The sequence below is a fragment of the Uloborus diversus genome, chromosome 1 (genome assembly GCF_026930045.1).
Source record: "Uloborus diversus isolate 005 chromosome 1, Udiv.v.3.1, whole genome shotgun sequence".
Classification (NCBI taxonomy): Eukaryota; Metazoa; Arthropoda; class Arachnida; order Araneae; family Uloboridae; genus Uloborus; species Uloborus diversus.
Genome location: NC_072731.1, coordinates 176,566,555 through 176,582,633, shown reverse-complemented (window position 1 = coordinate 176,582,633; position 16,079 = coordinate 176,566,555). Strand labels below are relative to the sequence as shown.

The 16,079-nt window shown below is 33.8% G+C and overlaps 1 protein-coding gene across 1 annotated transcript; it reads right to left on the bottom strand.

Moving 5' to 3' along the window:
- Nucleotides 1–2,393: 2,393 nt before the first annotated feature.
- LOC129223258 (DNA replication complex GINS protein PSF2-like) lies at nt 2,394–10,671 on the bottom strand. The gene is made up of 2 exons (XM_054857827.1): nt 10,057–10,671; nt 2,394–2,575 (listed from the first exon to the last, which is right to left on the bottom strand). Exons 1-2 carry the CDS (start codon nt 10,570–10,572, stop codon nt 2,522–2,524), a joined length of 570 nt encoding a protein of 189 aa, XP_054713802.1. The 5' UTR covers nt 10,573–10,671; the 3' UTR covers nt 2,394–2,521.
- Nucleotides 10,672–16,079: the final 5,408 nt, after the last annotated feature.

The window sequence follows — 16,079 nt, the reverse complement described above, 5'->3', positions numbered from 1 at the left end:
AGAATGGCGCCAGTTCGAATCCGTGCCCCTAAATATCTCTTTAATGTTTCTTTTTTTTCCGTCAGATGCTCGCATGGGCAGGACTGTATTTGCCACAACCTGTTTTTTCACATGCAAAATTACTCATTTTTCACGTCACTCAGCCACACTTTTAATGATATTTATATTTGCATTGAAAATACGTACAACCAAAAGGGGAGCGATGATCAAATTATCACAACGTTGTATTTAACGAGGTTTTGTTACTGATGTCTTCAAATTACATGCCTTCTCTTGTGCGCTTACTTTTTTCCGTTTACTTTTTTCGGTGTTTCTTCATAATATTCTTTCTTTGAAATTTTTAAAGAGCAAAATGCCTTATGAAACCATTCGAAGAACAGTGCGGAGTTCCCCACGGGTTGACTAGTCTTGTTTATCAGAATTTTGTGAAAGGTCCGTTTTGGTTGATCAGATTTTTGTGAAGGGTCCGTTAACGGACTCAAATATCCTCTGGTCAGACCTCTGTATTTATATGTAGGCAGTAAAATTGCTCTGCTTGAGACAGTGTCTTCTTTGTGACAGCTGTCTTCAGGCGCCAGTATAATAAAGAGAAGTATCTGCCGCCGAATTGCTTTTTATAGAACAAACCTTATTGCCGATAGTTGACGGAATATGTCAATATTTTTTATGTAAAGTCTCTGTAGATTATTCTTTTATGTTGTTATTTTTAGATAGTTCCATTTTTGTTCATGCTGAGTTTATTTTTGAATGAGCTGTAAATAGTTTGTTTAAATCAGTGTTGTGGACTTAGCGTCGGGCAAGAAATGTAAAATTTTAGTATCGTGTTAGCCCAAAACCTCGTTACCCGAGGGTTTCCGGAAATTAGCCCATTGTATCCGACGGAAACTACTGAAAAAAAAGACGCGTTTGTTAGAAAAAGGACAGTTTGTAACAAAAATAATGAAGCGTTTGGGTGACGAAACATTGTTGTCTTTTTTGAAAAGTTAGAAAAACTGATGAACCCAAAACCGATGGAAACGTATCCGGAGTTCTTATATCAGACTCTGAGACTGTGATGTCTTCGTTCGCCTGATTTTTCAACAACTGAAAAAAATCAGTGAGTATTCATCAAGCCCTGAATTATATTCATAAAATATTTAATTTTAAAGAAGATTTCCGTCGCATTTTTTACTATTATTTATTTAAGTTTATAGTATTTTTCTGCATACGGGATGGATGTGTGCCTTGTGTCGAGTAGCTAATGTTTAATCACTAGGATCTAAATGCAACATGTTCATAAAACATTTAATTTTTATTAGATTTTCATAGTATTCCTTTATTGTATTGTGTTGGCTAGTGTGAATACTGGTCTTTACTTGTTATAATACAACTTAACTAGGTCATTTTAATGTATTGAATTATTATTAATTAAGTTTAATTAATAATAAAAAGAGTATTTAGTTTATAATAGTTAAAATTAATTAAGTTTTCAACCAACCAATGGCCGATTTTGTGGTTTTGTTGTCACATAAAGAAACCTAGGTTCAAGAAAATTGTAGTACCTAAGACTACATTCTTGAGCATGACCACCCTTAAAATGAAATTCTGTATCCGCCCTTGGACTGAATATTGTCCTCACAATTCAATTTTTATTGTTAGTACTAAGGTCTGATAAGATGACTACCCCTGCTAAACCCCAGAGGCTAAATCTTCTCTCTCTCTCTGGATATTGGAACATGCATTTGAAATAATTAATGGGCCGCCAAACGCATACATCCCCCCCCCCCTTCTTTTTTGACCAAGCAATGGCCCTGGTAACACTGCACAGAAATAAAGACTGACAAAGCAAGTGTATATGAGTTTTTGTGAGGTTTTCCACAGTTCCTTCTTGCTTGCTATAAGCGAGGTCGACTATATTACGTTGTCTTCTTCTTATCATCTAAACTACAAAATCTAATAGCTCCCCACGATGCTTGAGTCAATCCCCATTTAGCATAATGGGTATTACTATTATCAGGGGTACCACCTAGGAGGGGGGTTCATAGCGCAGACTGCACCATTGAAATTTTTAGGGGGGTATTTTGACAGGTATTTTTTATTTGGGGGGGGGGGGGGCTCTTGCTCTTAGAAGGGGTGGGTACCCCTACTATTATGAACTGACTGAGGATGTACACTATGAACTTTTATCTTCTCTTTCATAAGAAAAAACGTAACATATAATAAAATTTAAATACTTATGTTTTAGCAATAAATATTTATAGTACAAGTTTCAATGAATACCAGTCAAAAATTGAATTCATATTTACATGATGCTGCAGATATGAATTTATACAAAGAAAATGAACCTTTATGCTATCTTTAAAAACATAACAAAAAGCATACATTTGTAAAATTTGTATTGTAGAATAAAATGTTTCAACATATAATGAAATAAGATGATGCAGTTATGTTACATTGCAACAATAAAAAACGTACTTTTAACACTTTCAGTGGCAGTTTTCAAATTAGTAATTTTTTCCGACACATATTTAAAATTGACATGTCATAGAAGACTTGCTGATTGACTCTGGCTGTCTGCTTGTGAAGCCGCAGCTGCCTGTAAAACATACATCATTTAATTATAGAACAAAAAAAAAAGCTAGTCTAATTCAATGAAAGAATAAAGTAAGCATATACAATGTAAACCAAGGTTGGCATGATTTAAATCAGTTGATTAAAAAGAAAAAAAATCATTGATTTAAATAATTTTTTTGTTTAGACTTAATATTAAACTCTGATATCAGAGGATTAGTAATGGACTTAAGTATTAAAAGAAATGCAGAACATTATGAAGTTTTAAAACCCATTGCTAATGCTATTGATAAAATTCAAAAAGAAGACGGTTCCCTTGCCGAATGCATGTGTCAATGGAAAAGTTTAGGAAACATTTTTAGAAAAAGTATTGGATAAGAATCAAATAGCTAAATACCACGAAAGATACCAACAAGCAATTTATGCATGCCATTGTGCAGGAGTTTTATTAAGCTCCTCTGCCCTAAATCGAAATGAAATTTCAATTATGAGGAAGAAAATAATCAAGGTTTGGAATTCATTAAAGAAATATGTCCAAGCCTTGTCAGCATTGTAGCAATCTCCAAAATCGACAGTAATCGATAAAAATGTATACAACGACAGATTATGACTCGTAGGGTTCATTTTATTCAATGACAGGTAGAGAGCATCACACAACAAGAAATTTAGTTTTTACATCAAATAACAACCACAGCCGTAGCTTCATCTGCTGGAATGGAAAGACAGTTTTCATCTTTTGGTTTTGTTTATCCTGGCCTTTGTAACAATTTAGGAGTGGAGAGAGGATCATAACTAACCTTTTTATGAAGACAATTAGATCCTCAGAATTCATTTTCTTAAAAAATGTTGTATGAATTGTGATTTAATAAATAATAAAAAGTAAATTTTAATAAAAAGTTCACATTAAATATTTAATTTGTGTAGATTCTATCCATTTGAGTAGAATATTGCATATATTAAAATACAGTGGAGCACCGTTTATACGTTTTTGAAGGGACTGTATAAAAAACGTACAAATGAAAAACCATATAATAGGTATAGGTTTATGTGTATTAGACTTCGAAGGGATCAATTTAAAAAACGTATAATTGATAATAACGAATAAGAGAGAAATGTATAAACGGTGCTTTACTCTAAATAAATTTAAAAATCTGATTTAGTGAATTTTTAAAAATTCCATTTTTTTATTTAAAAAAATCATGATTTTTTTTCTAAACTTCCATGATGTAAACCACATTAATACTCATCATGGGTGCAAGTTTGGTGATGTGTTCAAGACGGAAAATATTTTCAGCCCCCCGCCTCAAGCATGCGTGCTTAAGGAAAAATTTATGTGTGTAAATGTTGTAGATTTTAACAATGCCAGTTTTGGAATCTGATTTCAGTTTTAAGCTTTTGACTTTTCTAACAACACAAACTTAGTTTAGATTGTAATATTTAAGCGTTTTGATATTGTAATTCCAAAAACCTAAAAGCCGCCAATAACTGGGACTCTTGGGGGTTTTTCTCCAGAATTTTTTCCAAATTGAAGTCCAAAAGACGCAATAGTAGGCCATTTCGATAAAGTTCAGGGACTCTCTAACATCATTTTTTTCAAACTGATTGCCTCAAAATCACAATATTAGGCGACCTTCAAAAATATTAGAGAGGGGGGGGGGACGCTCTGGACTCTCCTTGAAATTGAAGCTTTAAAAACAAAATTGTACTCCATCTTTCATAACGTTTATACGCTTTTTGAATGCATTATCGAAGGGATGGAGTTCAGGAACTCTCCTTCGGCAATATTTCGAAATTGAAGTTCCAAAAATGCAATTTTAGACGATGTTGGATAGGGCTAAAAGTGTTCGGAGCTCGCCGCCGTTAGTGTTTTGCCAATCGCAAACATTTTTATTGCAGCAATAAAATCGCTTGGGACATAAGATTTTTCACTTTTGCAACATAAATCAATTCTGATCGGAAAGTCTACCCAAGTTAGTGCCAATTTAACCAGAAAAGAAGGAAAGGTGGGGAAGGGTATTGGCGACTAATGATAATAAACTGGCACCATTCCCCCATAGTCTTCATTTGGAAATAAATTATTTCGTAAGATAGCAGGTGGTGAAATTAGCCATAAAAAAAACCACTTCAGTGAAGTAGATACATTTTTTAAACGAGGTATACTTTCCAATATTCATTAATTTTAAAAAAATCAATAGGGGAACTGAATCCTCACCCCCAGGGAGGGCCGCCGACTTACATCCCTCTTAAATCACTCAAATATAGCCTAAAGTGGCATTTTAAATATTTCAGCTTCGAAAAATTTTCGGAAGAGAACTCCCGAACCCCTTCTTCTGAATTTACCACAAATATCCTAAATTTGAGTTTTAAGAGGCTTCAGTTTCTAATGCTTTTTTTTCTTCTAGGAACAGTACCCCTCTTACCTATATACATGACTTATGACCGCCTAAAAGTTTTAATATTTTAATTTCGGAAACTTTTTGAAAGAAGCTTCCAACTCCCTTCCCCCTTAAGTTATCTAAAGATATCCCAAAACAGAGCTCCTAAAATTTCAGAAACAGAAATATTTCGGGCTGGGCGGCGGAATACCCCCCCCCCCCTCTCTTTGTGTTTATTAAAGCAGTATAAGTTTGTGCTTAAGATTTATTTTTCTATTGAAAGAGCAACTCCCCTCCCTACATCACCAAAGACAACCCGAAGTTTTAATACTTCAATTTCGAAAATGTTCCAAGAAAGACCCCCGAATTTCCTAACTCTTAACTCACTCAAAAATAGCCAAATTAACAGTTTAATACTTCAGCATGGAGAAATTTTCAGGGAAGAAACCCCCCCCCCCAAACTTCTTCCCCTAAGTTCACTAAATTTGACTTAAATTTGCGATTTCCCCTATTCATCACCGAAGTTTAAAAAAATTAAGTTCTAAAACTTATTGAGAGAAGGCCTTCGAATTCCTTCCTTAGTCCCCAAAGATAGCCTAAAGCTGAGTTCTGAATACTTCAGCTTCGAATTTTTTTCGAGGAAGGGGAACCCTAAATCCCAAGACGGTCTAAAGTTGCGCTTTTGACTCCACTTTCGGAATTTCGCATAAACAGAGCCCCCTCCCCCTTGACATAGCCAAAGACAGCCTATAAGTTTTAAGACTTCAATTACAAACACTTTTTGGGAGAGGGTCCCAAATTCCCTTTCTCCTATGAAACTTAAGTATAGCCTCAAACAGTTTTTAATACATCAGCTACAAAACATTTTCCGTTTAGAACACCAAAACCATCTCGGCAATTCACCAAAAATTGCCTAAATTAGTGTTTTTAAGACTCCAATTTCTGATTTTTTTTTAAAACCTCCCCACACCATTAAAGACAGCCTCAACATTTTTGACTTTTAAATTTTTAAGAGTTTGCAGTCGGAAAATCCCGAACCACTCCTAGCCTCAAAAACGACTTTCAATTGAGTTTTTCGATATTTTATTCTGGATCCCTTGAGTAGCCACCCCCTCCCTCATTTTAGATTGTCCAAAAATACAAACGTTTTTTTAAGACCTCAGTATCGTGGGCTAATTTGCAAACTCACTCTCTTTGCAAGAGCAGAGTTTTTTCGCAAATTCGTGTTGCCGTTATTTTTCTCGTTTCCTTTTCTTTCTCTGCCCCCCCCCTACCCTCATATTTCCATTCTAGCGAGTGTTAGATTGGAAAACATTAGAATTTAGTGATTCCTCAAGTCCAAGAATATTTTACCAGAAACATGTTAAAAATGCAGGAACAGTTGCCCATCGGTGTTTCAAAACAAGCTCGAAAATTTCCCCCCGAGTCTTTCCAAAATTCTCATTTTCACTAAAATCTTTAAAGTCCCTGATAGTTCCCATTTTGCCTGGTATGTGGACGCGCTATGTTGTGGCGTAAACATTTCACCCGTCAGCAATCCCTCTCAATCGGGGGTTTAGATTCAACTCTAAGACATTTTTTGAAAAAAAGAAACAAAAAACAAAAGGATGATCGAAAATGGAAAGAGAAAAAGCTAAATTTTCAAATAGAGATGATTAATTAGATAAATCAGGGAGAATAATGAGCAACTTCGCGGTCTGCAATGCAGTGAGTTGGAAATAATGGAGCGAGTCTAAAAGCCACTCCTTCCAAAAGCACGTTGCAAACAAAACAAGCCCATGGTTGAAAATCGAGAGAGTGTCGATGTAAATTTGTAGTTATGGAATGGTTCAGTAATTAAAGCATATTTTTCAAACACTCAATTTTTCTTTTTTAAGTAAAAACTGAAGGAAAGTCATCGAATTTGTTTCCGTCCCGACCTCCGTCTCGGAAATTTTCTCCAGGACGGAAATCTTGCACCCATGATACTCATTTAAAATATCTTAAATTCTAGGCAGGGCCCAATACAGATTGATTTTACTACCGCTTTTCGGTACTTTCACAAAAATCTTATTTTAAAATCGGTACTTTCACAAAAATCAAGTTATAAAATCAGCAGCTTCACAAAACTAACTTTGAAAATCGACACATTCTAGAAACAATATTAAAAAAAACGAAAGTTTCACAAAAACCTGTGTTTTAAAATAGAAAACATGTTTTTCTGTTTAAAACATAGTTTACTCATAAAATAAAATGCTAAGATAATTTATATGAACAATCGCTTAGGTAACAGCTTTTTCATAGTATTAAACTCAAATTTCACTGTTTTTCGCCAAATTGCTTTTAAGCAATCTTTTAGCATCAGTTTTAGGGTATGGTGTTTTCCTGAATTGTACACAGTACAAAGCTTTTTGAACTGAGATACAATGATATTTTCCCTATCTCTTAGGTTCCCCCCCCCCAAAAAAAAAAAAAGAAGTTCGAAATATTAGTTAATGACATTTGCACTTTTCAAACTAACATTCAAATTGCTCTAATTTTCTGAGACAAAAATTAGAATGTGCCTATAAAGATCACAAAATCAATGCTGATAAAAAAAAAAACTTTCACAAAAATAGAATTTGGATGCAATACTTTCACAAAAATAGGTAGTGGGAAAAAAATCCTGGATTTGCCTCTGCTAGGGTACATTAACTTGAAAAACGAAAGGTACTTTTTCAAGACACGTTATTAATAATTTAAGTTAAAAAAACTTGAAACCTGTAGGGTTAACCTTTGTTAACCCAACATGAAAACAAACCTTTTACAAAATTATGATTGCAAAACCAATTAAGCCAGTTTTTTGCTACCTAAAAAAAATGGTGAAAACATGGGAACTGACAAACTAAGAAATTTGATTTGTTGAATTTTGTTGCACTTTATTTGTTAATAAGTTGAAAATATGTTCAGGAAGATTTTTTTTTTCCAGATACACTAAAACCTGTGAAGTTGACCAACCACCCTTGTAAGTTGACCAATTTTTTCAGGCAAGAACTTAGGCTTTATCATATAAATCAACCTTTGTAAGTTGACTACCTGTTTAAGTTGACCACTAAAGTAGTGTACCGCAAATGGTCAATTTACACAGGTTTCACTGTAACTATATTTTTAGAACGATTATTTTAAATTAAGTGAAACATAACATTTATCTTTAAACATTAAGGCAGCCCCAGAATCAATTACACCAGGGGAAGATAGCGAGTTAATAAAAATACCTGAATGTTAAAGAGAAAACGGGAGAGGAGGGTTACATTCTTTTAATCAAGGCTCATTATACCTAAATATACATAATTTTATACATGTCAACATTAATTGTTTTTGATAAACAAACAAGACACATGTCACGTAATTTAGAATAATTTGTGTGCTTCATGACCCACTTATCAACTATTTCCAATTAGTTCACGTAAATTTTTGACGAAGGAAATTAAATCAAGAGCATAAGAGGGAATCAAACTATCTTGCCTCTTCATAGGTCTGCCAGTAAGCAAAACCACTAGGCTGCAGTAGGCAGCATTGATGTTCAACTATGAATATACAACAGGAATATCAAACACAAGTATTATGTAAAACAATTTACAGGGAGTCTGGCCAGAGGATATTTGGGTCTGTTAACCGACCCTTCACAAAAATCTGATCAACCAAAACGGACCTTTCACAAAATCACGATCTTTCAAGCGATAAATAATTTCTCCCTGCCAAATAAATATAATGCTTAAGTTGTTTGTTTCTTGGAAAGAAATTAACAGCTGAAAATAAGTTAGGTTTTAAATAATTTTCTTTGTTTTATCACAGCTTATTTTAGTAGCGGTGTTGTTGTAAACTTTTCTGAAAAGGCGTTGGTAAGCACTTTTCTCCCTGCTCATGATTTAAAAAACAATAATAATAATAATATATATCAATCAGCGAAATGAACTTAGAACTGCAAAGGGATAGTAAGGGTGGGGAAAAAATATGATTGCTTCAGATAGGTTACCAACTTCAAAATTATTGCCACTTATTAGGGTCTGGCATTAAACTTAAGAAAATATTCTCATCATTTTACCAGCTTGTCAATATTTGCGCTTTTACAGTGTGGAGCTACGTTTAACCTATTATTTTGGGAGAAAATTAAATGGGTTTAATTTTTCGATGCAAACAAGGATGATTAACTTTAAATAATCTCTTTTACTTACTGTTTTCTTTTCTTTAGATTTCAAGCTAACTTCGCTTTATTAGGATACAAATAAATGAAAAGTCTCTTTTATGTTTGTTACAACTCTCATTTCAAGTTTTTAAAGCAAAATTCTATTTTCTTTTATGAGTCAAAAATTAAAATGCTGAATCCATGGTTTATTTATTTAATTTTTTTGCTTCAACTGCGTATGCAGATATTAATGATATGTTTATCACAGGACTCTAAAATGCAATTTTAAAATAATTTTATCAAAAATATTTCTTTTACAAGCCGTTTTTATACTTTTGATGACTTCACGTTGAGAATTGTGATCTCTTGGCATCCGCTATAGAAATACGATTTTTTTAATTTTTGATGTTTAGTACACTTTGTTAAGAGGTAAAAAATAAAATCATTTTATATTTTTGTTAAAATCATGGAAATTATAAGTTTTAAACGAAATTCTGTGCTTTTTAGAGTGTCTTGTGTCAAAAAGTTAAATGCTGAACCCTTGTCTGAATTTTATTTATTTTTTGTTACAATTATTTTAAATACTGTACAGAAATATTTCTAGCATAATTTAACATAATGTAGAATGGTAGATAAATAGATACTTGAGAGAGTGATGCTGTCCCCCCTCTCCCCCGCTAAATACTAGAAAAACACCCCAGAATGATATTCTCAACATAGAAGAAGAAAACACTGAACTTTAAGTTTGAATGATTCAGTTTGTGCCATCTTTAAATTCTAAAATTTTGTTCTAACATTTTTTTTTTGCAAAATTATTTCATTTTTCACAAAATTATTTATCCTGGACAGACCCCTGATTTACATGCACTATCCTTTTTTTTATACTTTAATAATTACACTGAGGAACATTATATTAATGTAACCACACAATATTTTTTTTCACTACATAAGAAAACTAAACAATTCAACAGAAAAAAAAATATTTACCCGTTTAAATTTTTGAAGTTGATATAGAGCAGCTGTCAGTAGAGGCCTCACAAAATTAATTTCGAACACTGTCAAATTGTCAAGTTGAGCATGTGACGCTTCACTGGCAACGAATGCATCAACTGAAGTTCGTAATTTTGCCATTCTTATGTCCCAAATATCTTTGATCAGAGTTTGAATTTCATCAGCATTTGGGATATCAGATATCGCCACATCAAATAACAACTGAGCGATTTCTTTATAATGTTCACTGGGCATTGGTGAAAATATGCTGGAATCAGTTTCTTCTTGTTTAATTTCCTCTAATTTTTCAAGGCTCATCCAATCTGGAGGTAAAATTCGGCACTTCTGTCTCTGGCGCAAATTGATAGCAAGCCAAAGTGGAACTTGTACAGGAATACTAGGAACAAACGGACCACAATCTCCGCAAATTAAATAAAGTTTACCATGGGAAAAATTGGGTATCACAGTAATCAGCTCTTTTTCTGCTAAGAATTCTATTTCGGAGGGCTCCATTTCTTTATATTTCTTTTGAAAAAACAAAATAAACAACACTAAAACACAACGAAAAATACAGGAAACACATATTAATTTTCCCTGTTGTGCTTTTCTTGAAACCGCGCTTTAATTTTTTGAAGTGAAAGTTGTAGTACTTGACAGAGAAACTGAAACAGAGGATGCGTTCGACAAATCTCACCGATCAACCGATGAGTTACCGGTTACTAACAGCAGCGTTTTATCATCTATCGGTTACCGCCCCGATTACCATTTTAAGCTGTTGATTGGTTGATTGACACTGATTAGGTTCGTCGAACGCAACCAGAGGGTGTGCTCGATGAGCGACCGTAGTTCACGGATTAAAATAATGACGTCACCTAAAATGCTTTAGTATCAGTGACGTCACTATCTGACAATCAACCGGGCGCCACCGATTGAGCTCTAGTCGAACACGTCGAACGTAAGCAGAGAAACAATGCAGTTCAAGTTCAAGTAAAAAATGGGACGAAGCTCTACGAGTGCAATTTTAGATTATTTGTACTGTTAACTTTTTCCTGTATAAAATTGAAGTTTTAAAAATGTAATTATATGCCATTTGCCATCGTTCTATGGGAAGAATCCCTTAACATTAATCTTGGGGTCGCATATGCAAAATTTTAAGGGGGGAGGGCTCAGATATTTTCCCCATATTTCAGCGGGATATTTTCCCTATGGAAACTGATTTCAGTACAGATTAGAGTATTTAAAATTTGACATTTTTAATAACTTATTCATTGATGGCTGGGAAAGAAGCGTTTTTACATTTTTGCAAAAAAAAAAAAAAGTACTAAAAGCAAGAAAGTTCTCATTTTAAGGGGGAGAGGCTTGAGCCCCACTTGCCCCATATGGGCACCTATGATTATGATATTAATTTTATGTCCAGGGCGTCAGGGATTTGTGTTAATGTCATTGATGTTCACCTTCTCCTGTAATTTTATAGCTCATAAGAAAGTTTTTGACGGTTTTCGATGATGTTGTTCCGCGTTGGCGGCTTGTACGCAGGCGTGAATCCAGAGGGAGGGTGCAGGGCATAGATCTTAGAGTAAATGTGCCTTCTCCCCGCTTTTTGCCTCAGAGCGCAAGGGCGCGAGTCAACATCCCCCGTTGGACATCTCGTGATTATGGGACACCCCTCGCGAGAAACTCCCTTATCGAAGAGAATCGCTTTTCGCCGAGATCATTTGCACAATTAAGGGAAATAAAAGCGCAATTCCGGAAAAAGTGGACACTTTGTCCTCACGTGACAGCTCATATGTTTCATTAAAAGTAATAATTAAAAGGTGGAATGAACAAAAATTTTTTGCTTAAGAAATCACAAATGTATGCGCGTACTTTAGCCAAAAATGTTGTTCATTGCCTTTTTAAGTTATCATTTTTTAATGAAATGAAGGATAAAATGGCAGCTTTTTCATGGAATGGTCTATTAGATATTTTCCCATCATAACTTTTATATAACAAATAAGCTGTTTAAACTATTTTTTCAAGTGCCTTAACTAAGTGCCCTAAGTATAAATGGCTTCAATGTTAAATGTAAAAGACAAATAGTTTCAACAAAAATTAACCTCCTAAATTTTATTTTATTTAAATCAAATTTTTCAAATACAGATAAATAAATAGTGCAGCAATTTTTCATAAAAACATACGTAAAACCCTAAATTAATTAGAAATACAAATGCAAATACAATCGAATATCAGTTAATTTAATTAAACAGTATTTACATGCATTACACCCCAGTAATATATTAATCAAACACTAATTTTGGTTTGTTCGCAATTGTTAGTCAATTTCAGTTTTTTTTTTAAGTGTTCAGAAAATAAATCCATTTGTTACTTTTCAGCCCAATCATAAACTACATGAATGGTCGTTTGACCCCCCTCCCCCCCTTTTTTTGTTCCACAAAACGATAGTTCTGACAATTTAAAATCAAGTGTGAAGAATACTAGTGTATTGTCCCTTAAACAGTATTAGTTTTTTTAGTCTCCCACGTATTGGTCTTTGTGAATTAATTTCATTGTATGAATTAACTGCGTTAATGCTTAAATATTTAAAACCGATTAATTTTATAAACTTGTTAACGTGATTATCAGCTGCTTCTGTTTCCAACATATGCTCATTTAAATTTAGAAAAACATAATTCGAAATTTTTTCCATAACTCTTGTGGTCATGGGTACCATTATATTTTTGTGTTTTATTTCCAAAACTTTTTCATTCTCGACTAACACGCTCAGTTGTTCTGCACAAATATACATCTTTCGATGGTTGCAATAAGCTATTATACTTGAATGTGTCTCAAAATTCTTAAATTTTATTAATCCTGTTTTTTGGTTTGTTGTAGAAGGCTGCTTTACAGTCGTCGCAGTTCACAACAGAGCGCAAGTTGTGGAAGAAAAGTTGCATTCTTCCAAAGCATTTTTGTTACGCTTCAAATTTGAAGGTTGTCAAAGTCAGCGCAATTCAAAAAACAAAACTCTTCAGTTTCAGAATGAATTAATAATCTTTTTGTTGGCACTTCGAAATTGTCCGACGATTATTTTTGAATCCCCGTCACAACCTGATCGCACTGAAAAACGTTTCAAGGTGATCCCTATTAAGCTTATAAGTCATTATGTAGTTTAGAACTGGAATTCGGGCATTTACATACTTTTTATATATTTCCAGCACAGTTTTCATAGAAATTATGAAACCTAAAAATCTAGTTTTTCGCAGAAATCCTATAATTAATTTTCCATTACTTGTTTTTAGTAACTTAATATAACGCTCCGCATATACAGTAAATTGTTTAAAATATTCAAAATTTCGACTCTGCGAGGGACTTTAATTGCCTTTAGCAGAAAGATTTCTGTTAACCAGAAAGTCTTTAAATTTTTGAATAAGATTGGCACTAGCATCGCATTCATCAAACCATCGTTCGCTCGAAAATCTCAGATTCACAGATAGAGATTTCTCACATAAGTATAATGAAAATTTTCAGATCAATCCTAGACTTTTAGAGACGCTTCGCATTGTTATGTCATTGCTACCCGAGAAGAGGGAGATTCGATGTCCCTTGATCACGTGATTCTCGGAAGAATCAAGATGACCCCACTTTCTTCAGGCGAAATATTTTGCGTTGTAAGAGAAAGGGCTATCTATCCTTTTTAAAGATCTATGGGGCAGGGCCTTAACCAGAGAGGCCCCCAACGGGACCGCCCCCTCCCCAAGACCTGAAATGTTTTCTATTGTAAAACAGAAGAAGTTTTATTTATTTATTTATTTATTTATTTAGTTTCTAATGACAGAAACGAAAAAAAACAAAGTTTTTAAATTCTTAATTTCACAACTATTAAAGAGTGGAAAATTTGAAGAAATAGAGAAAAAGCAATTCTAGTTCTCGTTAGCTGCAAAGCATACTTGAAATTTAGGCCCTTAATTAGGACTTCCTGCTCTCTTTCCCAATTCAATTCAGGGCCAAGGCAGGCCCCTTGTCAGTTTGGTAGATTTGCACCCTCCTCCAAGGACGTGCACAGAAATTTTGGGACCTGTCACAAATGATTTTTTCGTGCCCCCTACATATTGTGTATCCCTATTTTCACCCCAAGTTTTAAAAATATTGAGCCCTCTTCAGGCTCGGGCCCAGGCCAACAGGTGTCCCTTCTCCCCCTGTGCACGCCCCTGCCCTCCTCCCCCTAAAACTCTCATAAAACTTACACTGCACCGATTTCGAGCCGGGGCCTCCCCAAGGGCCGGGCCCCTAGTTTCCGATTAGCCTAGTATTTGGTTACCAAGATGTGCCAAATTCCGCTCCTTGACACATCCTGAGTAAAAAATGCAAAATCATGATTCTCGCGTGTTTGAAGCATATTTTTAAAGATAATTTTTTTTTGACTGATATGTTCCATGTCTTGCCATTTATTTAATACCGAATTTAGTATTTCGGATTTTTTTTTTTTTTTTTTTGGTATTGTTTGTTTTTTGTCTCACTTCTACTGCATACTGTCAATATCTTAAGCATGAGGAAAAAAATAACACTTACTCTACTCTATTTCAATCTCTGCACTACTTGTGAATGAAAAAAAGAAAAATGTTTGTTTCGAGAAATAGTTCATTATACATTTATTTTTAACTTAAAACTGGCGTGTCTTTCAAAGTTATAACCATTTTGTAAGACTGTGCAATCAATTTCTGAAAAATGCAAATAAAGTGATTTAAATAATTTAAAATATTCTACAGTTTTTGTAAATTATTTACGTTTTTGAAATTCCTTGAAAAGTTCTTCAATTTTGTCTCTTATCAAGAAAATAAAGTATGAATTGTCCAAATGGCCAGAATATTACTATTTCGTTCTTATTTTCTGAATCTCAAAAAATCTGAATCCGTTTCTTTTAAACCATTTTATACAATTTTAATACTATAGGGCATTTGATGAAAAGAGGGGGGGTTGCGGGGGGGGATGTTGGAGAAGTGATCAAAAAAAAAAAAATATATATATATATATATATATATATATAAAAATCACACTAATAGCCGATACAGTGAAACCTGTGTAAGTTGACCACTTGCGGTGCAGTACTTTGGTGGTCAACTTAGACAGGTGGTCAACTTATAATGGGTGGTACTGATTTTTTTTTTTTTTTTTTTGTCATTTCTTGCATTACGTATTCATTTTTTGACAAATTCACACTTATTCTTTCTGTTCAACTCACTTATAAACATTACTTTGAAACAATAATTAAAAATGTTATTCAAATATTATTGTTTTTTACTAAATTAGACAGTGTAGTTTTAAAAAATTCCATATGTGTCAGATAATTTTTTCGTACTTTCCCCCTTTTCAATTAATTTTAATATTTCATACTTTTTACAAACCTAAACTAACAAAACAAAGTTCAACTAACTTTCTTTTTGAAGCCATTTTATGTAAAACTTATAACACAAAGAGCAACAAGCTGGACTCTCCTAGTTCATAAAGGCTGTTGAAAATTAAAATGTTCTATCTCTTAATCCCTCGCACCAGAAATAAATAACTTTACTCTTAAGCACAATTCCAGTGTTGCCACAAAATATTGCAAGTGGAAGAAAAGACTCACCAGGAAACATCACGAGTTCAGTAATCATGAAAAAAGTTAAAAATGGTCGCATTCGAAAGAGTATCTTTAGAAAAAAATTTGACCCAAATATTGTGTGCCCTTGTCCTTTTGTTTTTGAGATATGGGGGGTCAAAGTCTGCCGAAATCTTACGAAAATTCGCCAAATTTAAAGACTTGACAAGAAATGGAAAATACCACGTGATTTCATCGCCTGCGTATAGCAAGATTCTCATTTCCATTTCTGGTCATCTGCAAAGCGCGTAAACGATGTTTCGAATTAACCCTTTACTTCTGTGGGTAAAATTAAAAAGTAACTATGAAGCCTGTGAAATGGAAACTAGAGAGCTTTATCCAGAGGAGCTACAACTTTATAACGAAATTGAACGTAGGATTTAACTTTGTAATCGTGATAATAATG

What these genes read in the sequence shown, in the direction of transcription:
- LOC129223258 (XM_054857827.1), bottom strand. Translation starts at nt 10,572, where the DNA reads ATGGAGCCCTCCGAAATAGAATTCTTAGCAGAAAAAGAGCTGATTACT. An exon ending in AACTTCAAAAATTTAAACGG is followed by an intron (nt 2,576 to 10,056) that starts GTAAATATTTTT and finishes TATGTTTTACAG; the next exon opens with GCAGCTGCGGCTTCACAAGC.